Genomic DNA, 26,449 nt, shown 5'->3' on the forward strand with positions numbered 1-26,449 from the left:
AGTCGCAGGCTATAACATCTGATGACGTTTATGTTTGACATAAATAAATAAAAAAATAACGGGACTGAGACTTCCATGCAGTAGAGAGTGATTCTGGTGGTTTTCTTCCTACTTTACCTATTGAAACGCACCAGAAACTCAACAGTTTTTGAAAAACAGAGGCTACTACATTCCCCCATAAACATAATAAAATATGCATTCATTAGAAAATAATTAAAACATCTTATCTGACTACAAACCGAGTCTAAACAGGTTTTAAGAATGTGTCCAACATCGCACACTCCAACTCGTTTCGTCCTATCAGTACTCCATCTCCCTAAGTCTCCACAGGATAAAAACACCCGCTGCTAGTAATGGGGCTTTTTTGCTGTATGATAAATAGAGCCCAATATGAGGCCTAATGCAAGATGTACACCACTATTGCACATTTAAAGTTCACGCAATCATTAGACCCATCCATATGTGCAGTAACAGCTACATTATTTATCAGTCCAGTAATTCATATTATTAGTCTAACAAGGACAAACATTGAAATGTAACAACTGGTATATCTGTCTGTCCCAACTGCTGTAAATGAATATAGATTCATTTAGCCAAATTCTGTTATTTTCAGCAGGTCAGGTCACTACAAATATTTGGTCTAAAATGATTGCACTGTATATTATGCAGTAGGTGTCAATAACTATCATCCGCTTAGACCTGTGCAATATCAACTCAAGTTCATGGTTTTTGTTTGCTGTTTACACCAGAAAAAAGAATTGGCTGAATCCTTTGACTCCCTTTTGCAATATGGAGTATCCCTTCTACAGAGGTATCGCATTGTGTTCCCACTGTCGGAATCCCGATCCATAGAACGTCTTCAGGGCCTGCTCAGGTTAGTGATTAAAAGGCAAAAGGATATTTGCTCCAAAAATACAGGTTACTTTGTATAAATCAGTTTATAATAACATTCTGACATATATGGGTGTTCTTGTGGCAGGGTATCCATTCATTTCATCTCCACTAAAGGACTTCAGTTTAGCACCAGCTCTGGGGTGCCAATCTTCAGGTTTCATCCTATACTTATAATGGGCAGTCTTTTGCATCTACATACTTCACTTTGGCAGAGACACTGCAGTAACAAAACAAGTTTTGCAGTAGTACATGTACCGCCTTCATGTTAAACAGATTTCATCATAGTCTCACTGGCATTATCCCCTTGAAGTATAGCGTGAGGTCCTGTTGGCTGCAGAAACATCAGTTTTTGCCAGCTATAGGTATTTTCGCCCTTTAATAAATATGTCCCTTAGTACTAAATGCATTTGGCCTTAGATGATTGGTGGGGATACCAGATGCACTGCAATCTTCACTTCCGGATCCTGGTCTTCATGTGCTGTTATCGGAATTACTTCCCTTCTTTCAGCATGTCTTACATGGAATGAAACAGGTTATGTTTTGTGTAAATAAACTATTGCCTGTTTGTGTGAATGTTATTAAACACCCCTATAAGGGGTCTATTTACTAAGCAGTGTTAGGAGACAGAGTGAAAAGTGATAAGGTGCCAACCAATCAGCTCCCAACTGTAATTTTTCAAACACAGCCTCTGAGATGACAGTTGGGAGCTGATTGGCTGGCACCTTATCACTTTTCACTCTGTCTCCTAACACTGCTTAGTAAATAGACCCCTAAGACTTAGATAGAGCCTCCTACTGAGATCTTCTGCCTGTAACAACCACCTGTTGTTCCCATAGAGTTGAATACACTCACCGGTACCTAGGCGGCCGACAGGCTGCAGTAGATAAATACTTTACAAGGATCAGAACCTGCATCCACAGGGTTAATTGCAGGACAGTTAGGGCCTCATTTACTGACAAGTTTTATTACCAAAACAAGTGATAAATATCACTGTGTATGATAAATGGTGCTCCAGCCAATCAGCTCCCAACTATCAACTGTTAGAAAAATGACAGTTAGGAGCTGATTGTCTGGAGCACCATTTATCATACACAGTGAAATGTATCACTTGTTTTGGTGATGAAACTCAGTAAATAGGGGCCTTAAGCTGCATACACACACAACGATTTTGTTACCAAGGATTTTATGAACAATTTTATGAACAATTATCTGTCAGATTATATGTCAGATTTTTTAAAGTGCAATGAACGATTTTTTGGAACTACAAACGATTTTTGCATATTCCCTTAATGAAAATTCGTTCAGTTGACAAGTCTGACTGAACTACAAACGTGAACGCGTATGAACGATAATCGCTCATCGTTTAACTCAGACAGTGAACGATTTTTTGAAACGATTATCGTTAAACTATATCGTTAAACGATATCGTTTGACGATAATCTTTCAAAAAATCGTTGTGTGTGTGTATGCAGCTTTAGTCTGGATAGCAAACAGGTGACTTAGCAGACAGCCACAATAATCCACACTGCAAGCAGCAGCACAGAATCCAACACTATGTGTGTGTGTATATATATATATATATATATACGCACACGCACATCCACAGGGTTAATTGCAGGACAGTTAGTTTGGATAACAAACAGGTGATTTAGCAGACAGATATATATATATATATATATATATATATATATATATAGCGTTGTAGGTAAGTGTCACTCTCCGGTCTTAATAAATCAAGGTCACAGTCAGATCTCACTTATCAACGTTTTGAGTTTATTATAAACTCGTCATCAGGGCATATACATCCGGATGAAGAGTTTATAATAAACTCAAAATGTTGATAAGTGAGATCTGACTGTGACCTTGATTTATTAAGACCAGAGAGTGACACTTACCTACAATGCTGTTCAAACCCTCTGAGTGAGCACCACGGTGAATACGTCTACTTGATTGAGAGTGCCTACACCACAGAACTGATGTATGTATGTATGTATGTATGTATATATACACACACACTTGTGCAAGGCAGATATTTGTATTAGCAGAAACACTAGAGCAGACACAAGATATTCACTGTGTCAGCATAGGCGTGCAAGGCAGATAATCACTGTGTAGGTTTGGTAATACCTTGCAGTTGGTAGAAACAAATAATTAAAGTTACACAAGAACATAGTAAACAGGGAACAGACACGGCTGGGCATATGCAGAGCAGGAGACCAGAACATCGATACACATGGTACAGACCAGGCAGCAACACAAGGTATAAGCGCTCGCTGGCAGGGAATGCTGGGAGTGAATGCAATATAACAGGAAGAGGAACCAATGCAACCATCCTCCTAATTGCAATACAGCTGAAATGCATACACACTAAGAGCAAGATTGCAGGGGGCGTGGCCTGGAGTAGCTAGGAGTAGGCAGCAGCTTCTCAGCTCTCCCGCTGAAATCCTGATAAAATATCCTGTATTTGGTTGTCTTTGCTCTATACCCTGTCCTGGTGATTCTGTTCTGACTCCCGCGACTACCTACTGGAGTGGGTATAACCTACTGGATTTATACTTACCCCCGGCTGTGTCTCCTGAAGTGCTGCTGCCGCATCCTGCTGTTGATTTCACTGTGGTTGCAGATTGTATGCTACGGCGTTTGGGGCGCCTGAGACGAGGTCTGTCACCATTTTGATGTTGTGATACTTCTGACTGCCTTCTCAATATCCTTGCGGTGCTGATACTTCTTAGTATGCAGTCTGGATGATCGGCTGGCTTATCTGTTTTCACACTGGTAAATTCCCGCCTGACCCTCCTTTCCTATTTCGTAAATTTTGTGGAGGAATTATCCACACATCATCCCAGTTGTGATCAGCTCCTTGTTTTCCAAATATTCAGCTATTGGATATCCTGGACTTATCCTTGATTTATGCTAAATATATATATATATATATATATATATATATATATATATATATATATATAATATTTTGGATATATCCATGCTTGTTCACTTCAAGGATGCACAGTTTTTTACAACTTGCTTCGGGCAATTGAAATATCTACTCAGAAGATTCTCACAAAATTTTACAACTTACGGATGGATACCATGATTCCCTGTTCTGCTTCTTGGTTGATATCTGATGGGGCTGAGATGGATGTGCCTAAATCTCCTGTTACTGCTGTCCTTATACCCTCTCCAAAAGATGATATTCTGGACTTATTTTCTCCACTGGCTGTGGCCCTGCCTGTATTTGTCAACTATTTTGGGGGTGTTGGGCTTACAATGGTTTGCCACAAAATTCTGTCTCTATTATAATTAGGTGTGCTAAGATTCCAAGATTTGAAACTCAAATATTTTACATGTTTTTTTATTTGTTCCCGAGTAGGATGGGACGGGTCCAGTTTTCTGTTTTCATTTTGACATGAGGTTGAGGCCTGGCCAGACTAAATATTATAGTTTATATAATCCTGATTTTTATATATTTGAATTGTCTGTTTTAAGTAATTTGTATGGGGGGAGCTCCATAATTATTTTCTTTAAAGTGGGAGAGCTGAGTTGACCTAGCTTAAGGTCATTAATCTATAGCCCTGGTTATTTACATTATTCTAATATCCTGTATTAGGGATGGAGGAAGGGGGGGGTTAGTGTCTTAAATAGCTAGTGTAGATTGGGGGCGTTGGATGTTATGGGGATCCAAGTATGCCTGGGTTGGAGTTAAATTATACAGGGTGGGGGGTAATTGAGTTGTTTATTTTGGGTGTATGATTTATTTTGGTAGATGAGGTTTGTTTTTCCTTTTACATATATAGAAGTATTTTTTATATTATAGTGTGTGGTTATTCTCTATGTCCGACTTTTTTTTTTTCTTTTTTTCTCATACTGGTTTAAGATGCTGGTATCTGGATGGCGCCTTTGGGTACCTGCTCTATCCAATTATTTGTTGGGGATTGTATTTATATCCTGTTGCTCACATATATTCTTCAACATGTTGTTATGATATATGCTATTATCATTCCGGCATTTATATATTTATTTTCCTTGTCTACCACATTTTTGTGTTATTTTTTTTTATGTTGTTATGTTTGTTTATATTTTTCTTAAAATCAATAAAAAATACTGAATTTAAAAAAAAAAAAGAGCTAGATTGCAGACTGACTGCAGCTGAATGCTTCCACAATACTGACAGCTTTCCTGCTGCCTAGCAACAGCCAGGACTAGAAACTGTCAGAAATCCTGGTAGCGGATCGAATCAGTGAATAAATTATACATCATTTAATATCATTTTTGTTGGACTTTGATGTATAAGGGTTTGCACAGTGTGCCACTGCAGATTTTTCTTGGCACACATAGGCACACTTTTAGGTTTCAAATGTGTTTCCTGATAGCAGTTTGTATGGTCTGTGAGGGGCTAGGTGGACCATCCAGACTCACTTGTGCAAATCTAGGGCGTTTTGCTTTGTATATTGCACAGGTTCTCAAACTCGGTCCTCAGGACCCCAAACAGTGCATGTTTTACAGGTCTCCTCACAGAATCAGTGAAATAATTAGCTCCACCTGTAGATTTTTTAAAATGTGTCAGTGAGTATGCTTCACAATGTTGCTCCACGCTGTCCTCCATTGTTGAATAATGAGGGGAAGGTCCCCACGAATTGTGTCTTCCCTATTTTTTGGACTTTATATTTACCTTACCATAGTACCTCTTCCATGTGCAGGGTGCTGATACAAATGTGTAAGACCAAGGCTTTCAGAGAGTTGTGCTCTGCTACTCCGACCTTACAGGACAGAGTGATCGAGGCCATCAAGGTAACAATCAGGAGAGCATTTTGCCCCTTCTAACTGGGCCATGATTTATGGAAAATTAATATATGCTGGTTCTAACATGACAGGCTAGCAGTTTGCCCATTGTTTCATAATTTTGCAACATTTTCTTAATCTGGGTACACACCTATACAATCATCAGGCAGATTTTCCGATTCCTGAGCCAAGAAATCTTAAGAGTGTGCACACACCTATGATCATGTTTTATCGGAAGAAAACTGATCGCATCTGAAGATCTGGTTTTATGGGCATCATAATATTCATGTGACGTGATGGTACAATGTCAGACAATTCTGGAGCCGAGTATGCACAATGCCAGTCCTGTCCGATGCGTCTACCGATGCTCCTCCAGCAACGTAAGCAGATATCGTTAGTGTATACAGAGTCGCAATCTTTTCAGTAGATGGTTTAGAGAGATGAGTGTCACGAATCGCAAGTTAGATTGTAAAGGTGTGTACGCATTAATCTACCCATTGTTCAGGATTTTTAATTGAAAGTGTAATCGGAAAAAGAATCACATCTGAAGTATGATTGTACAAGTGTGTACCTAGTATTACGTATGCTTTCCAGCATAACAAATTATGATCATGTAAGATTACAGGGATACTACACTTATTTGTCTTTAAAAAGTGATACATGTGGGGTAGTTGGGGCCAAAACTCTTTATGGTGAAGGGTAAAAGAGGTTGGAAGCAAACTTTTCCTAGGTGCACAAAGGTAAATCCATTCCTGATTGTAGAAAAGATAGTGTTATAGACCTGTATTTCTTCCCTTCTACCTCTCAACAGACAGGGACCCATGAGTGGTTTGATCTGAAGAGACAGCATCTGCAGCCAATGATACAGGTACATTTGCTTTGCTTTGTGAAATACTGTAGATCTCCCACATTTGGAAGTACTATAAGGCTGGGACTGGGTACACACGTAAAGATTATCTGTCCAACCATCCAACTAGTTGATTGGTTGGAATGAAAATCTGGTAAGGTATGAAAGCAAATGACAATCAGCAATTTCCTCCCAAACGCTGGAAAATGGACAAAAGCTGTTGTTTGAACAAATTGTTTAGATCAAACATTTAACAATTGTCTGACGACAATTTTCATCTGTTTTTTGGCATTTAGGAGCAAATTGCTGATCATCATTTATTCCCATACCTTACCAGATTTTCATTCCAACCAATCAACTAGTTGGCTGGTTGGACAGAAAATCTTTAGGTGTGTACCCAGCTTTAAACCTAAGTTAAATGCCTGAGCCATCTGTCCAAGATCATATTACAGTATAGTCAGGGCTCTTGAAAGCTGTCTCGGGCCCGGGTACCAGGGAGTGTGACCAAATAAGAGAGGCGAGACCACGCCACCGGCCAAAAAAATGACAGGTGATATTAGCCAGTGACATAGCTGCCACTACTGAGAGGCTACAATTGTGGCACACTGTCACAGCAAAAGAGGCCGGGTCATTAGCACTATGTACAGAATTGGTGTCAGGGGAAGTGTGCCTGCTGCACCGTGTGTCACACAGGGCTTGGTACCTGTGGGAGTGGTGGCCCTCGGCGGATCCTCTCTCTCTTGGGTCCCCGTTGGATCTCTCACTCACATGTCACATCCCTGGCTCCCTGAAGGGCGCTTGGCAAGTCAGGTCCCTGGGGGAGAGGCCGAGCTGCACTGCAAAAGGGGACAATGGGAATGTCCCCCTCAGCAGCTCACCATACTAAGCACTGTGCCACCTGCTGCAGAGGGAGACAAATGTCTTAACATCTGACCTGCGCCCCCTCCTGGCCTCTCCAACAAGCCCGCTCCCAGATAAACAGTACCCGCTCGCCCCTGAGTACAGTGACTTTTAAATGAGATTCAGTTTACTCTGTAAAGGACATGTATAACACAGTGTATAGCATTTCATTGTTTTACTAGATGCGTATATTAACCCAGCTCTTTGCATCTTTCTCATTGTTTGATTATTCATCCCTCCATCCACTTTCCATCCCAGTCTCACTGTATTCATAATTTCTGTAGGGCTACGAGGAGAACCTGAAGTCTTTGCTAAGCCTTATGACAGATGTCATAACTGACCTACAGAACTGTTACAAGAGTGTGAACAAGTGTTTTATCAAGTAAGGAAAGTAAGAAAGTATCCACATTTCATCCAGGGTAAGGTGATGAAATCATAGGCTGGCAACTACAGAAACACTTAATACACTTAAGTGTTATTAACAGTTATTTATTTATTCATCACACACTTGATTTCTTTTGCATTGACTCCAGGAACATCGAACTGAGGCAATTGTTATTTTTCACATCTGTACCTGGTGTCATTAAATAAAGTTCTGGACTTTTATTTATAGATTGTAAGCTTGCGAGCAGGGCCCCTTACTTCTTTGTCTGTCTATTATTAACCAGTCTTGTTCTATTACTGTTTTCTTCCCTCTTTCTCTGGGGTCCCTGTTGGATCTGTAAAGCACAACTGAATATGCTGGTGCTATAGGAGTAACTGATAGTTTATTATTAATAATGATGATAATAATAATAATAATAATAATAATAATAATAATTAATAATAATATCAATCTTGTTTAAGAATCCCAGTCAAGTCAATGGATGCCTGCCATCTCACACCAACATATATATATATATATATATATATATATAGATATATATATATAGATATATATATATATATATATATATATATATCTACAGTCAGGTGCATAAATATTGGGACATTGCCAGAATTATCATATTTTGGCCTCTATTCACCACCACAATGGCTTTGAAATGAAATAAACAAGATGTGCTTTAACTGCAGACTTTCAGATTTAATTTGAGGGTAATTACATCCAAATTAGGTGAACGGTGTAGGAATTACAACGGTTTCTATATGTGGCTCCCACTTTTTAAGGGGCCAAAAGTAATGGGACTATCAACTCAAAAGCTATTACATGGACAGGTGTGGGCTATTCCCTCATTATCAATTAAGCAGGTAAAAGGTTTGGAGTTGATTCTAGGTGTGACATTTGCATTTGGAATCAGTTGCTGTTGACTCTCAATATGAGATCCAAAGAGCTGTCACTATCAGTGCAGCAAGCCATCATTAGGCTGAAAAATCAAAACAAACCCATCAGAGAGATAGCAAAAACATTAGGTGTGGCCAAATCAACTGTTTGGAACATTCTTAAAAAGAAATAAAGCATCGGAGAGCTCAGCAACACCAAAAGACCCCTGAAGACCACAGAAAACAACTGTGGTGGATGACAGAAGAATTATTTCCCTGGTGAAGAAAAACCCCTTCGCAACAGTTGGCCAAATCAAGAACACTCTCCAGGAGGTAGGTGTATATGTGTCAAAGTCAACAATCAAGAGAAGACTTCACAAGAGTGAATATAGAGGGTTCACCACAAGATGTAAACCATTGGTGAGCCACAAAAACAGGAAGACCAGATTAGAGTTTGCCAAACATCTAAAAAAGCCATTACAGTTCTGGAACAACATCCTATGGACAGATGAGACAAAGATCAACTTGTACAAGAGTGATGGGAAGAGAAGATTATGGAGAAGGAAAGGAACTGCTCATGATCCAAAACATACCACCTCATCAGTGAAGCATGGTGGTGGTAGTGTCATGGCGTGGGCATGTATGGCTGCCAATGGAACTGGTTCCCTTGTATTTATTGATGATGTGACTGCTGACAAAAGCAGCAGAATGAATTCTGAAGTGTTTTGGGCAATATTGTATGCTCATATTCAGTCAAATGCTTCAGAACTCATTGGACAGTGCTTCACTGTGCAGATGGACAATGACCCGAAGCATAATGCAAAAGCAACCAAAGAGTTTTTTAAGGCTAAAAAGTGGAATGTTATGCAATGGCCAAGTCAATCCCTGACCTGAATCCGATTGAGCATGCATTTCACTTGATGAAGACAAAACTGAAGGGAAAATGCCCCAAAAACAAGCAGGAACTTAAGACATTTGCAGTAGAAGCCTGACAGAGCATCACCAGGGATGAAACTCAGTGTCTGGTGATGTCTATGCGTTCCAGACTTCAGGCTGTAATTGCCTGCAAAGGATTTGCAACAAAGTATTAAAAAGTGAAAGTTAGATTTAGGATTGTTTAGTTTGTCCCATTACTTTTGGCCCCTTAAAAAGTGGGAGGCACATATAGAAACCGTTATACATCGTTCACCTGATTTGGATGTAATTACCCTCAAATTAAATCTGAAAGTCTGCAGTTAAAGCACATCTTGTTTGTTCCATTTCAAAGCCATTGTGGTGGTGAATACAGGCCAAAATATGAAAATTCTGTCAATGTCCCAATATTTATGCACCTGACTATATATATATATATATATATATATATATATATATATATATATATATATATATATATATGAAGCAAGTAATGGTTTTCATGGACCAAGCTAAATTTTCGGGTAGTGTTCTGTTTGTAAGACATGTAATTCCTATGTTGACTCCATATGAAGTTTTCTACAGCAGTGTGACAATATCTTCCAAGTGACTTTGTAAATCTAGAGTATAATCTCCATCTCTGGGGCTAAACATGCGCTAACGATCATGTATTGATCCATGGAATTGATCTGATTATCATTTTTGTGGCCATGATGAACTACTTATCTCCTGTAAGGCTAAACAAAGAATTGGGTGTGTTTTGTTTCCCTCTGGATGAATACAATTTGAATTTGTAAATGGCTGAATTTGATGGACCTGTTTCTTTTTAAGCCTTAATAAATATGTAACTGTGTATGTCCAGGCTTTTCTAGTTTTAGATTCACTTGTTCTTTACAGCTTGTCCCAATTTATTAATAATCCTGATTGTGTCTCCTCAGCACTATCAAGGTGGATATATTCAGCCTGGCCTTCAAAGAACTGGAGGAGTTGGTGAGTGTTAATAGGGGAGATGTAACAAGTCTTGGGAGTCTAATCATTATCCCTTAATTACTACAAAAGTAGGTGGATATTATAATTTTCACCTACTTCTGTAGAAATGAAGTATCAGGTCCATTCATTTTAAAGGTAAAGCAGGAGATATCACTGATATCTCCTGATTACCTTTTAGTCCCGATCTGGCCCCCTGTCCTCATACATACAATAGTATGGGGACAAAAAGTCATCAAGCTCAGAAAATATAAAATTTTCAGAGCTAGACAGCAGGAACCTTCACCATCTTCAGATGACCCTGATTCCTGGACCCTGCTCCTACCCTATGGGAAGTAGTCCCGAGTTGTGAAGAGGCATCCTTTGGAATCCCTCAGCCCCCTGTTCATCTCCTTCAGCACTCAGGTTCATGCCTGCATACTAGCACTGCTGAGTTAGCTCTACTAAAGTAAAGTTGCAGTGATAGGGATCGCGAGGACAGCTGAATTTTGGATTAGCTGTCTCCGCACCGGAACAATGTTGAATTCCTAGGGTGATTTTGTATCCACTGCTGCTATAAGACCCCCAATAATAAATATACCCTTTAGAGAGAGATAAAGTGGATTAGTTGCCCAAAGCAACCAATCAGATTCTGTAATTTCAAAGACCGTGCTAGATAAATGACAGGAGCTCAGACGTTGGCAGAAGTTAACTTCTTCACTTTATCTCTCTCCGAGGCTTGATACATGGCAACTCCCCTACAGTCTGTCAGACAATATGCTCTCATCAGATCCTTAGTTCATTAACTTCTGTGACCTTGAACTTTCTTTTCCCTGTGTCAGGTCTCTCAGCAGTTGGTCAGTCAGCTCCCACCTCCTAACCACAGCTGTCGTCGCCAGCTCTCTGAGCTCTTGTACCAACTCTATCTCACTCTGCGCGAGCTCCACGAACTCCACAACCACCTACCGACAAGGTAACCATCAAATATCTGCCTTTACCATGATGCCAAGTGCAGTATTAATGTACATTTTACTGCCTCAGCTGAGATCTGATAGAATTTCTGGAACACTGATATTATATGTAACTTTCTTATGTCAGGGACCCAGTGGTGTATAACTAATTTGTTTCTGCAACACAAGGGGAGAGCTATCTGATAACGGAGCTCCCCTTATTACTGCTAACCAGGCAGTAACATAGTTTGTGAAGCGTAATGTTGTCATCCCAGAGATCACACAGAATATCATCTTCTTCTTCTTCTTCTTCTTCTCCTCCTCCTCCTCATAGGGTTGATCCCCTCCCGCTGTCCAATTTCCACCGTTGGTTTGCAGACTCATTACCTAGTTGGCTGCAGAAGGCTTATACAACTGCTCTTGAGAGAGTCCAACGAGCTGTTCAATTAGATATGGTGAGGAAATATCTTTCAAATGTATATTTAGATATATATGATATGAATAGGGCTGTCTGCTACTCCTGTTGGTGTGTATATGATATGAATAGGACTGTCTGCTACTCCTGGAGGTGTGTATATGATATGAATAGGGCTTCCTGCTACTCCTGGATGTGTGCATATGATATGAATAGGGCTGTCTGCTACTACTGGAGGTGTATATGATATGAATAGGACTGTCTGCTACTCCTGGAGGTGTGTATATGATATGAATAGGGCTGCCTGCTACTCCTGGAGGTGTGTATATGATATGAATAGGGCTGCCTGCTACTCCTGGAGGTGTGTATATGATATGAATAGAGATGCCTGCTACTCCTGGAGGTGTGTATATTATATGAATAGGGCTGCCTGCTACTCCTGGAGGTGTGTATATGATATGAATAGGGCTGTCTGCTACTCCTGGGGTGTGTATATGATATGAATAGGGCTGCCTGCTACTTCTGGAGGTTTATATATGATCTGAATAGGGCTGTCTGCTACTCCTGGAGGTGTATATATGATATGAGCAGGACTGTGTATGCTACTTCTGGAGGTTTATATATGATCTGAATAGGGCTGTCTGCTACTCCTGGAGGTGTATATATGATATGAATAGGGCTGTCTGCTACTCCTGGAGGTGTATATATGATATGAATAGGGCTGTCTGCTACTCCTGGGGTGTGAATATGATATGAATAGGGCTGCCTGCTACTTCTGGAGGTTTATATATGATCCATACTTGCCTACCTTTGAAAAAGCATTTCAGGGAGATTGTGAAAGCAGCACCTATATGCGCGGTGGTAAAGTGGGTGTGTACTGCTACATCTGAGAGGTGTGACATAAAATTGATTTACATCCACATGTAAATGAGCCCCAAAGCAGTTAGTAAGATCTACTTGTTGATGAAAACACACTGATACTTCTCAGAAAATACATGTAGCCATATGGATCATTGTGCCTCATACCCAATGCAGGGAAATTATATTAATGATCCCATTTGAATGTATGTATCTCTGTTTTTTCTTCTATATAACAGTGTCATAATGGGGGTAAGGTGAAATGAGGGAGATTGGTAGACTCTTCAGGGAGATAGGGAGATTGCTGCTATTTCAGGGAGTCTCCCTGACAATGAGGGAGAGTTGGCAAGTATGATATGATCTGAATAGGGCTGCCTGCTACTCCTGGAGGTGTATATATGATATGAGCAGGACTGTGTATGCTACTCCTGGGGGTGTGTATATGATATGAATAGGGCTGTCTGCTACTCCTGGAGGTGTATATATGATATGAATAGGACTGTGTATGCTACTACTGGAGGTGTATATGATATGAATAGAACTGTGTATGCTACTCCTGGAGGTATATATGATATGAATAGGACTGTGTATGCTACTCCTGGAGGTGTATATATGATATGAATAGGGCTGTCTGCTACTCCTGGAGGTGTATATATGATATGAATAGGGCTGTCTGCTACTCCTGGAGGTGTATATATGATATGAATAGGGCTGTCTGCTACTCCTGGGGTGTGTATATGATATGAATAGGGCTGCCTGCTACTTCTGGAGGTTTATATATGATCTGAATAGGGCTGTCTGCTACTCCTGGAGGTGTATATATGATATGAGCAGGACTGTGTATGCTACTCCTGGGGGTGTGTATATGATATGAATAGGGCTGTCTGCTACTCCTGGAGGTGTATATATGATATGAATAGGACTGTGTATGCTACTACTGGAGGTGTATATGATATGAATAGAACTGTGTATGCTACTCCTGGAGGTGTATATTATATGAATAGGACTGTGTATGCTACTCCTGGAGGTGTAAATTCAAGATGAATAGGTCTGTGTATGCTACTCCTGGAGGTGTATATATGATATGAATAGGACTGTCTGCTACTCCTGGAGGTCTATATGATATGAATAGGACTGTGCTCCTGATTCAGACCTGTTCGCTAGATGCGTACGCTCGCTCCCAGCATATGCAAATTCGGTTAAGTGACGGCAAGGCAGGCAATCGCACGGCAAGGAATAAGCACGCCCACTATGTCTTGGCGTGCGATCACCTGTGTATGCATACGCCCACCAGCCTGTCTTAAGACGCCCACTAGCGCACGTCATCTCCAGGAAGTGTATGGGTACATCAGGTACCATCGGAAGCGAACGCAGAACTTGAGGCTGACTATACCCTACCACAAGCACTGCGAGCAGTCCAGTGTATAATTCAGCCAGGTGACGTGTACTATGATACTGCCTGTTAATTATGCACGATTCTAAAACGTCGTTAAGATGCTCAGACATGCCTGTGTTCACACCTCCACTTCCCCGTTTCTAGTGGCCTGCCCCTGTTACCACCCACAAGCGGCTTGACCTGTCACTCATTCAGCTGAGCTGTCTATGCTGGGCGAGCGTACGCTTCCCGATCGCTTGGATTAGTTCGCGCACTGCGATGCATAAGCATGCTCACATTGCAACACATTGCTAGCTCTGAGCGATCACTTGCTAGCGAACGGGTCTGAATCAGGCCCCGTGTATGCTACTCCTGGAGGTGTATATGATATGAATAGGACTGTGTATGCTACTCCTGGAGATGCATATTATATGAATAGTACTGTGTATGCTACTCCTGGAGGTGTATATGATATGAATAGGACTGTGTATGCTACTCCTGGAGGTGTATATGATATGAATAGGACAGTGTATGCTACTCCTGGAGGTGTGTATATGATATGAATAGGACTGTGTATGCTACTCCTGGAGGTGTATATGATATGAATAGGACTGTGTATGCTACTTCTGGAGGTGTATATGATATGAATAGGACTGTGTATGCTACTCCTGGAGGTGTAAATGATATGAATAGGACTGTGTATGCTACTCCTGGAGGTGTATATGATATGAATAGGACTGTGTATGCTACTTCTGGAGGTGCATATGATATGAATAGGACTCTGTATGCTACTCCTGGAGGTGTATATGATATGAATAGGACTGTGTATGCTACTCCTGGAGGTGTATATGATATGAATTGGACTCTGTATGCTACTCCTGGAGGTGTATATGATATGAATAGGACTGTGTATGCTACTCCTGGAGGTGTATATGATATGAATAGGACTGTGTATGCTACTCCTGGAGGTGTATATGATACGAATAGGACTGTGTATGCTACTCCTGGAGGTGTATATGATATGAATAGGACTCTGTATGCTACTCCTGGAGGTGTATATATGAATAGGACTGTGTATGCTACTCCTGGAGGTGTATATGATATGAATAGGACTCTGTATGCTACTTCTGGAGGTGTATATGATATGAATAGGACTCTGTATGCTACTTCTGGAGGTGTATATGATATGAATAGGACTCTGTATGCTACTTCTGGAGGTGTATATGATATGAATAGGACTGTGTATGCTACTCCTGGAGGTTTATATATGATCTAAATAAGGCTGAATGGATTAATGATAATGGTTCTATCTACCAACTTTGTAGAAGCAAGGTTGTAACAAAAAAGCATTTCCAATAGTGACCCTGATAGAGAGATGGGTATCCAGTCAGTGTGGTGATTTTTATTTCCTCAGCTAGTACCACTGTCAGAGTTACAGAAGCACAGCGCTTCCACCGTGGATCTGTCTACATGCTTCACACAGATTGGACGCACATGGCAGCAACTGGACTGGCCTGATCCCGAGGAGGCATTTATGATTATGGTGAAATTCACTGAGGTGAGAAGTGTTATCATTGTTATAAGTTATAACCAGGGTCTTCCATACAGAGATTTTCCAAATTCTACTAATAATGCAATCATAAAAGATCTCCCCCAAACCCCCCCATAGCTCTCGTCCTCACTTATCTCCCCATCCCTTACACAGCTCTCTCCCTCATTCAGCCTCCCCTTACACAGCTCTCCTCCCTCATTCAGCCTCCCCTCATACACACAGTGCTCCCCCTCACTCATTTCATCTACCCATCACTCAGAACCTCCTCCCAGCTCTTCTCCCGTCACTCAGCCTCCCTTCACACACATAGTGCTCCCCCCTCACTCAGATCATCTCCCCCTCACTTGGAACCCCCCCCAGCTCCCCTCCCCTCACACAGCTCTATCCCATCACTCAGCCTCCCCTCACACACACAGCTTTCCCTACTCAGCCACCCCCTCCCACATACAGCTTTCCCCACTGACACAGCCAATCCCTTAACACACCAAGCTTTCCCTACTCACAGAGATCCCCTCACAGCTAACTCCCCCCTCACACACACACAGATCTCCCCTCCTCACACAGACCAACACCCACACACACAGCTCTTCCCCTTAACATAGCTCCCCTCCCTTCACACATACAGGTATCCCACTTACTCAGATCTGCTATTCCCCTCTCATTGTTGCAGGGAGGGGAAGATCAGCCATCTGACGGGGGCGGATAACCTGCTGCTGAGTTGAGCCTGAAGCACATAACAAGATCAGTGCCTCCATAGTGGGGGCATGGTGTGGGGGAAGCCAAAAGCCCTGCTCTGCCCACACCATGCCCCCTGTCTGGAAGCACTGATCTCTTTATGTGTTTCAGGCTCAGCTCAGCAGGTGCTCTGCCCTTCATTGGATGGCTGATCTCTGGCACCCCGGATGGAGCAGGTGCCTGGAGCAGGAGCTCCACTGGAATCATCCTCGCTACACCCCTGGGTCCTGGATATGACAAGTTATGCATGTATATAATTAATACTGAAGTGACTGTAGCAAATGTGTTTGACATTAAGGGGGCAATTTTTTTAGACTGTAAGCTCCATGAGCAGGACCCGCCTCCTTCCTGTTCTCATTACCTGCTTCTTTTGCACACCAGCTACACTCTACACCTCCTCCTTGGCCTCTCTGCCCCTGGACTCCTCTCCTCCGTTGCTTTCGTTTCTTCAGATGACCTAAAACCGTTATCTGTGCCCATGCTAATAGGTACAGGTTTCAGCTTACGCTGAATATTTTCATTGCACCCCTTGCATCAGTGGCTGTGTTGAGATTTGTAGTGCTACTTGTTACTTGTCTACTGTATTGTACTGTACTTTTTTTTATCCTGTACATCTTATGGTTTTACCCTTGGTATGGCGCTACGGACCACTTGTGGCGCCCTATAAATAAAGTTTAATAATACAATTAGCAGCATTTTCTAGACCACCTAGCTGGGCACCGGTGCATGACCAATAGTCACATTTTAAAGATCAACAAGTGACTTGGAAAACATGAACTGTTTGGGGTCCTGAGGACCGAGTTTAATAACCACTGATTTAGATTAATTGCACAGTTTAGTGCCTGCTGAAGTGAGAGGACAAACTGGATATAAGTAACTGTGCTCTCTATAGTGTTACTATAGCAGAATGCAGAGTGCAAGGTGGGCATCATGAATAGTGCTATTAGTGAGAGGCACTTTATTGCACTGTAAATGGACATATGGGGCCAAATGTAATGGGGTGAGAGTTTAGAAAATGTGAGAGTTTAGCAGTAATCTCTTACATTGGTTGAGTTGTATCTTCAAAATGGGAAAACATCTGAATGAGATTTTAAATCCTGAGAGTTTTTTAAGTCTAAAAAACATGCAAGTTCGCTCTGTTACTTTGTTTTTGGACTCTATTACATTGGCAAAGTTTAAAAAGTGTCAGAAACTCTCACTTTTCTAAACTCTCACCCTATTACATTTGGCCCATGCTCTTTTATTCACAAATTTGGGTTTCCATCTACTTGCTTTTTATTTGAACAGCTGTAGCATATTATATGGGCATCTGGGGCAGTAGTGCCAGGGACATAATTGTAAGTGGGCCTATACCTTCCCCACTGAGTCTCGGTGGTGCAAGTATGGTCCTGGGAAGAATGTAAAACATTAGCTCGGGTGGAGGAAATTGCTGATATATGGAGAGATGTTTATTGCAAAAGGCATGTAGTCATTATGTCGACACCAGAATCTTGACATTGACATTGTCGACTTTTTCTTCATGTCAAAATTTCGTACCACACTCATTGCAAAGTACCATGAATTTGAGGTGTTCTTTGTATATCAACACACATGCGTTTTCTGAAGGGGATATAGACAAATTATGACTACTTCATAGATTAAACCCTACAAATAAAAGTATTCGGCCAGAAGCCTGAGCATGACCCAGATCAAAGGGCAGAGGAAGACCATGGTCTATACTAGTTAAATACACTACTCTTCACTCCAGTTGTAAAAATAGTAGTGAGGTTTTAGAGGTCTTGAAAGCTGGTTATTTAGGACTTGTATATTCAGGCTGTTCATAAAGCAGGGTTAACAGCATGTAACACTGGTAGAGTATTCCAAAGTAAATGATGTAAGCATACGGACCTGTACACACACACTTTCACAGTTTTCTGTGCTTTGCATTAGTTTTCCATGTTGCCTGCATTCACACTCATTGCCATATAATGGCGTTCAAAAGGCACATTCAATGTACAGTACATAGTATACTATGCTACAGGCAGGTTTTGATTACACATTTCTAATGCTCTGTTAAAAGCTAGGATAAAGTGCAAGGTTTGTCTACACTTTTTCAACACCTGTGTGTACCATCCTGTAACGTTATTCTGCCCTAAATTGCAATTATTACCTACAGATTACAAAGTAGGAGGATATAATCCTAAATAATTGCATAGGAGGATAATAGGTCTATGCAGAAGTATGTTTCACTTTGTTCTATTCATGGCACCCACTTTCCCAATCCAATTCTATTCTCCCATCTGCAAAGGGTGCCAACCACAATGTTGACACAATCACATAAAAAAGGTTATTTTTTATTTAAATGTCATTGTGGGTCTCACATTGCCAAAATATCCACATTTTCCTTCTAGGATATGTGCCGTATAGCCGTTATGTATTGCACAATGATTAAACGAAGAGCTGAGCAATTGTCAGATAAAGGGAATCCTGGACAGGCTGCAAACAAGGTACATTAGTAGTCTGTGTATAAATTTACATACTCTATATGGTAAATGCACACAGTATGTGTTTTATGTCAGTGTTCATCACTGAGGACTTTCCATTTGGGCCACATATGTCTGAAAAGTGCATCATTTGTGTTGTTATAATATATCATATTACATTATTATATATATATATATATATATATATATACACACACATACATACAGCGGATAAAATAAGTATTGAACACATCAACATTTTTCTCAGTAAATATATTTGTTATGGGGCCATTGTAATGAAATGTTCACCAAATGTCAGCGACAAACCCATGCAATCCACACATGCAAAGAAATCAAGCCATAGATGTCCATAAATGAAGTTATGTGTAATAATCTGAAGTGACACAGGGAAAAAGTATTGAACAGACTTACTGAAATGTATTTAATACTTCGTACAAAAGCCTTTGTTGGTAATGACAGGTTGAAGATGCCTCCTGTATGGAGAAACTAGTCACATGCATTGTTCAGGTGTGATTTTGTCCCATTCTTCCACACAAACAGTCTTCAAATCTTGAAGGTTCCATGGGCCTCTTCTATGAAATCTGATCTTTAGTTCTTTCCATAGATTTTCAAGTGGATTCAAGTCAGGTGATTGGCTGGGCCATTCTAGCAGCTTTATTTTCTTTCTCTGAAACCAAATGAGAGTGTCCTTGGCTGTGTGTTTGGAATCATTGTCTTGTTGAAATGCCTACCCTTGTTTTATCCTCAGCATCCTGGTAGATGGCAACAGATTTTTTGCAAGAATGTCTCGTAACATTTTTCCATTCATCCTTCCTTCAATCACATGAAGTATGCCAGTACCGTATGCTGAAAAACAGCCCTACACCATGATGTTCCCACCTCCAAACTTCACTGTTGGTACGGTGTACTTGGGGTGATGTGCAGTGCCATTTCTCCTCCAAACATGGTGTGTATTATGGCATCCAAAGATTTAAATTTTGATCTCATCTGACCAGACTATATTCTCCCAGTATTTCAGAGGCTTGTCCAAATGTTGTGCAGCAAACTTTAAACAAGCATGGTGAGCGTGCATACAGGTCATGGCGTTTGAGTGCATTACTTATTGTTTTCTTTGAAACAATTGTACCTGCTAATTCCAGGTCTTTCTGAAGCTCTCCAAAAGTGGTCCTTGGCTCTTGGACAACTCTTCTGATAATTCATTTCACTTCTCTGTCAGAAATTTTGCGAGGAGTACCTGGTCGTGGCCGGTTTATGGTGAAATTATGTTCTTTCCACTTATGGCCCCAATGGTGCTCACTGGAACATTCAGAAGTTTAGAAATACTTCTCAAACCAATGCCATCAGTATGTTTTGCAACAATAAGGTTGTGAATGTTTTGAGAGAGCTCTTTGCTTTTACCCATCATGAAATGTTTCTTGTGTGACACCTTGGTAATGAGACACCTTTTTATAGGCTATCAGTTGGAACTGAACCAGCTTATATTAATTTGCACTGACAAGGGGCAGGATTGTTTTCTAATTACTGATCGATTTCAGCTTGTGTCTTTGCTTTCCATGCCTTTTTGCACCTCCATTTCTTCATGTGTCCAATACTTTTTCACTGTATCATTTCACATTATTACACATAACTTAATTGATGGACATCTATGGTTTGATTTCTTTACATGTGTAGATTGCATGGGTTGTTGCTGACATTTGGTGAAAATTTAATTACAATAGCCCCATTACAAATATAATATTTACTGTGAAAAATGTTGATGTGGTCAATACTTACTGTATTTTACCCACTGTGTATGTGTGTGTTTGTATATATTGTGTGTGTGTGTATATATATATATATATATATATATATATATAAATCCAGAGTATTTCCCAATATAGGAAAAAACTGAGGGCACTCACCAAAGTAGTAATGCTTTTTCATTTAATCATGTAGATATAATCCAAGCAGCACCAACGTTTCAGTCCCGTAAGACCTTTGTCAAGATTGCAGCATATTATGCATCATATAACCAACAGCAGCATACATCCAGCAGCATGCTTGTCACACATAGTTATAGGTTTATTGAAGTATCCAGCGGAACAGCGGTACTCACAGCAACAGGTATCCCACTTACCCCCCCCCCATTTTTCCAATAGGGACATAAGATAAGATAGGGGAGGCCAGGAGATGCTGGGGATAAAAGAGGAGGAAGCTACAAGTGAGAATGATAATAAACAAGAAAATTGACAGGCCCAAACAGCGCCCCCTGCCCTGCTGCCCCCAGTTTGATCAGTAATTCTGATGCTTTTTAATTGTCTGAGAGTTATTCATGTGGTTAATAGGAAACAGTAAAACAATATATGCATTTCATTAGCCTGTTTGCCCGCTGGGCCAGTGGCGCTTTGAGAGAGGAGGGGGCCCGTGTGCAGGCTCCCTCCTCTCCAGCGGCGCAGTAGACTCTGGCAATGTGCCAGAGACTACTGCGCATGCGCAGGTCTCCGTGAACAATGTGCACACGCCATGTTCCCAGGACATCTCTACTGTGCATGCGATAATCCCTGGAAAAATGGGCACTGTGGCCGTTTTCACGGTGATATCTGCAGCGCTTCAGCAAGCGTCGGGCCGACGGAGAGGCGAGTATATTTAATTTTGTGCAGGGTGTGCGGTGTGTGGGCCCCCACACCGCACACCTTGCACCCATTATAAATACACACCTGCGCTGCGCTAATAAATATGTGTAAGACTACAAAAAGGATTAACATGCCCAAACTGTTTGTGCACTGGTTTACCAGTTAACTCACCTTTTGCTGATTTAAATTGAAACCTCTAATAGCCACCATATTGTTGTTTATTTGGCACCTAGTTACTGACGAATAATCTCTTAGATCTATCAGCTGCCCTGGTGAATCTTCTGGTCTACAAAACTGCCATCTTTATATCCATACACATTACTTAGCATGAACAGATAGATGCAAAGAGGTTTCAAACTTTGTATTTCACTTATGTAAATCACACCCTATTCCAACTTACCTTACTTATAGTCAATGTATGATCACAGCTGTGCTAAGGGAAGGACTCCAGGTAGTGGTAACAGTCTTTTCATTTATTTCAATGTTGTCATTTGAATTAAACTTCTTGTACAGATCAATCACAAGCATGTATTTATTATATTTGTTTCAAATTGTGAGCTGAGACAACTCCTTCCAGTTTTTCTCCTTCTCTCTGGACCACTTTGACCTATGAGTACTTATTTATTTCCTCAGTTGTGTCTAGTGGTAAATAATATTGAGCAGCTGCGATTAGTGGTACTGTCACTGCCTGATAAGATGGACTGGGCATCTCTGGAACGCAGAACGTGTGAAGTCATAAGCGCAGAGCAGTTTGAGCACACACTCCATGACCAGCTGAAGAATGCCGTGGCATGCCTGGATCGTGAGATCCGAGGAGTGGTGCAGGCCCTTGCTCAAAAAGTAAGCTCCACTCTCTGTTAACTGGTCCAAACTATTGTTTCTGTTCTTTAAGTTATTTCTATATCTACCCCTGAGCCGAATGAAGAACCCGTGGTTTCCTATTCAACCGACTGGTTTGGGTCTTCTCCCCACCTCCATTTATTAAAAAAAAAAACACAAAAAAATCCCCAACATAACGGGTTAGGGTAATCCGAGCCTCTAAATCAGGGGTGGGGAACCTCAGGCCCGGGGGCCGTATAAGGCCCGCGGAATCATTTGGTCTGGCCCTAGTTGCTTTTTTCTGCTAGCCTCATTTGGCTAGCAGGGTGCCTCGAACGGCACCCTGCAGCCAGAATCTATGCAGCAGTGTTGCCTGGAGCGTCCTCAGGATGCTTCAGATGGTCACACCGCTGCCCTTACAGCTCCCCGGAGCATCCTGAGGATGCTCCGGGCATTGCTGTAATCACTGGCATTTGTAGCACCGCCCCTGTGTGATGTCACATGGAGGGGGTGTGGTCTGCACCAGGCCTGCAAATAATGTTAAATATATCAAAATGGCCCTTGGCAGAAAAAAGGTTCCCCACTCCTACTCTGTGCTCACTGGGCGCTGGATGGTACCCCAGGTTGCCCAATGGGTGATTTTGCTGTGCACTTCCCTCACTTTATTTTCACTTTCCACAGTTGGACTCTGGCATTGCTAAACATCTTCATTCCATAGCCAGCACCAGTGACTCCCGCAATCCCAATGATGTGAGTATGACCAAGTATACACCCAACTCTCTATATTTACTGTATGAATGTTTTAGTCACTAGAGATCCTTACAGTTAAGTGTAATTATTCTACCTTTCTTTGGTGTAACAGTATGGTTTTCCCATTACAGTGCATCATCCCGCTGATGAAGTTCTTGGAGTCTGAGTTACAATACATGAACCAGAACCTAGTGCACGAAAATTTTAACTGGTAAGGAACCAAATTTAAGATCATCCTAAACTGTATCACTCCTCATAATGAACCCACAGCTGTACATATTTTAGGTCTCTCTGCACCCATTTATATATCTCATTATCTCTCCAGGAATATCACTTTCTTACTTCGCTTAATGTTCATGTTACCTCTCCTTCTAAACACAACAACAAATTTCTTGATTCTTCTGTTTTGTTCCTCTTACAGCCTCCTGTCTTTGTTGTGGTCTCACATCCTCACAGTCATCTCCAACCTGTCTGGCCAGATCATTGCCTCTTCCCGCTACTACCAGAGACTGCATGCAGCACTCAAGGTGATCATCTTATACCCCTTTCAGACATATCGAGGATACCAGGTTTTTGCCGGGGCACAGCCAAAATATCCAGACTCGCTTATGTCTGAAAGGCACCAACCCGGGATCATAGTCCCGGGTCAGCACCCCCTATTGACCAGGGATTTTTCCGTGACTTTCATCCCGGGTAGACAACCTGGGTTAAGTCTGAATGGTGTAACTCTGGTGGCACTTAGAAGCCTCTGATTGGCTATTCTGGGCTGCCTGGATTGGGCAGGGCTGTTTGGAGGGGGCGGGGCGTCCTCCTACAATAGCAACCAAACTGGCAGCACTGGATCTGGGTAGAGAAGTCAGTTGTTTGACAGCCCTTATAACAAGGAGTGGAGACAGAGTACCTGATGGATTAGAAAGAGGTGTCCGGTCCATGCTGCGGTGTGTATAAGCAGCCGGCGTACACTAGCTACAGAGACACACTGCCTGTTGTTGTGAGCTCTGGTGGCTGGAGAAGGGGGGGGTGTGATTGCTTGAGTGTGTTTGTGTGTGTGTATGACATGTATGTGTGTGTATGACATGTATGTGTGTGTATGAGTGTGACATGAGAGCAGCCTGGCTGGCTGAATGGGGTGAACCCAGGAATTTCCTGGGTGTTTGATGTTTTTTTGCTGAGGTGAAAAGCCCAGGTATGAGCAGGGAAATTCCCAGATCATATGTCTGAAAGTGGTATAAGTTTCTGTGCTTGTATGACACCAAATGTAATATATTAACTTCTTATTCGCGGTTTCACTGTTCTAGAATTCTCAGAAGGTTAATAACTATTTCATATTAATGGTCTGTCCTCTGGCTGTATCCCCAGACCTACCAGGATATTAATTAAGGTTTTCAGTAATATACATTCTATATGATTCTAGTTCTAGTTTTTTCTACTGCTATCAGAGACTTATGTACTAGCACAAATCGCATATAACTAAAAGTATTTTTGATTATTTTGCAGACTGCATACAGATAGGAATATCCTTTTCCAAGGCAAAGCAGTGTTAGCAAACACATGTAGTTTACTTCTCAAAGTCATTATGAATGTAATCGCTTTTAAAGGCTAACTAAAAAGAACAAATAGACTTTCAGAATTCTATTCACAGGTGTGTGTATGGAGCCCTAAATGCATGCTTGTATTATTTTTCTCTCTTTAGTCAATCAATAAATGGCATTACATCCTTATCGCTTTTGCTTCTCTAACCTATGCTAGAAAGCCATTATGTGAATGTATTCCTCTATATGTTTAAATCAGAGCATTTTAAGAATTTTAAGTTTTCTCCTTGTCCACTCAGAACTTGGAGCTGTGTTTCCATGCAGAGGGCTGTGGATTACCATTGGATTCCCTTCACACTGCCACATTTATTGTAAGTGCAGCAAAGTATCAATTCTTGTCCCAAAATATATAACTAGACTGAGTTATGCCAAATTACTTCATATGAAATTTAAGTAGGTAGTCATGTAAATCATACCAGACTTAGGACAACTGTATGCACCAAGAAAGACTTAACTATAAGTTACATTATTTTATTTATTCATGTTTTACAACAAGGATAGGTCTTATTTCAAAAGTGACACTTAAAACAGAGATTTAAATATAGTAGAAGTCCTATTATTTTATTAATTCACATTTGCCTTTGATAATAGAATATCTAAGCTCAGGCATGTTAAAGAGAGAACAAGAAATAGGCACATTATTAAATAATAATAATAATATTAATGAAAAAAAAACAACCAACCCAACAATTCTTGAAACACTGGCACAAAATAACCCCCTACATTTAAAATGTTGGTTACAATCCATACAAAGGTGTATTTCTATGTGTGGGCTTGTTTTGTAATCCATATTTTTAAATCATTTCACGTCTGTACATGCTCCATAATGTGTATGTAATAGTAGAAGTTCCCATACTCCTTTATCCATTCCTACTTATTACCTTTTTAGATTATTTTGGTGCATTTCACTCTTTGGTGTCAGTGCCTGTTGTATTTCACTATCTCTTGTCTGTGTTTATTCATCACCAAGCAAGTGAGATTCTAAAATTAGATTTTCACATGGCTAGAGAACATTACAATGTTTACATGCTAGACCAGTGTTTCCCAACTCTAGTCATCATGGAGCCCTAATAGCGCATGATGTCCATGCCATCTAACTGGAGCACAGGTGTGTTAATTATTGACTAACATATTTTAAAAGATCCATAATTATTATTTGATGTGTGATTCTTGAGAAACACTAGTCACTGGGCTAGACCAACCTGTAACCAGTCTGAGCATTGGAATGTTCACATGCTAGATCATCCTGTAACCAGATATTGGGCTTTATTTAAGGAACCACCACTTCCAGGCGGGTTGGAGGTGAAGATTTAAAATGGCACTCAGTGTAAAGCACACCGGGCTTTACACTGACTGTGAGTGCTGTTTTAAATTTGTTCCTCCAACCTGCCGGTAAGCAGCAGCTTGCAAAAGCCGCTGCTTCGTAAATAAAGCCATCATATTATATTGTACATGGGCTAGACCAATCTGTATCCAATTTTGGACTACTCACAGGCTACACCTACCTGTAACCAGCCAAGGCATGAAAATATTCATGGGCTAGATCGACCTGTAACCCAGTATTTTCCAATCCCAGTCCACAGCGACCACTAACAGTGAATGTGTCAGAATGCAGCCCGGGATCGTCCGCTGCTTATCTCTGCACTGGCGTCTTCGAGCTCCAAGGCGTCCAGATGCCGTACGCAGTCCTAGTAGTGATTCAGATATTCTCTCGGGGACTGTTATGCCTCCATGAGCGCATCCTATTCTC

General features: G+C 41.1%; 1 protein-coding gene across 1 annotated transcript in view; it reads left to right on the forward strand.

Moving 5' to 3' along the window:
* Positions 1–26,449, forward strand: part of UNC13D (unc-13 homolog D) — a 104,770-nt gene that overhangs the window by 52,858 nt on the left and 25,463 nt on the right. Inside the window, exons 15-28 of the mRNA XM_088482534.1 lie at positions 750–874; positions 5,592–5,682; positions 6,485–6,541; positions 7,705–7,802; positions 10,531–10,582; positions 11,401–11,531; positions 11,843–11,963; positions 15,571–15,714; positions 18,834–18,929; positions 22,172–22,378; positions 23,039–23,107; positions 23,239–23,318; positions 23,529–23,634; positions 24,939–25,010. Coding sequence (XP_088338660.1) covers positions 750–874; positions 5,592–5,682; positions 6,485–6,541; positions 7,705–7,802; positions 10,531–10,582; positions 11,401–11,531; positions 11,843–11,963; positions 15,571–15,714; positions 18,834–18,929; positions 22,172–22,378; positions 23,039–23,107; positions 23,239–23,318; positions 23,529–23,634; positions 24,939–25,010 — 1,449 coding nt within the window. The remainder of the gene's footprint in view (positions 1–749; positions 875–5,591; positions 5,683–6,484; positions 6,542–7,704; positions 7,803–10,530; positions 10,583–11,400; positions 11,532–11,842; positions 11,964–15,570; positions 15,715–18,833; positions 18,930–22,171; positions 22,379–23,038; positions 23,108–23,238; positions 23,319–23,528; positions 23,635–24,938; positions 25,011–26,449) is intronic.

The sequence above is a fragment of the Taudactylus pleione genome, unplaced genomic scaffold, assembly GCF_031769625.1.
Source record: "Taudactylus pleione unplaced genomic scaffold, aTauple2 ptg000290l, whole genome shotgun sequence".
NCBI classification, from domain to species: Eukaryota; Metazoa; Chordata; class Amphibia; order Anura; family Myobatrachidae; genus Taudactylus; species Taudactylus pleione.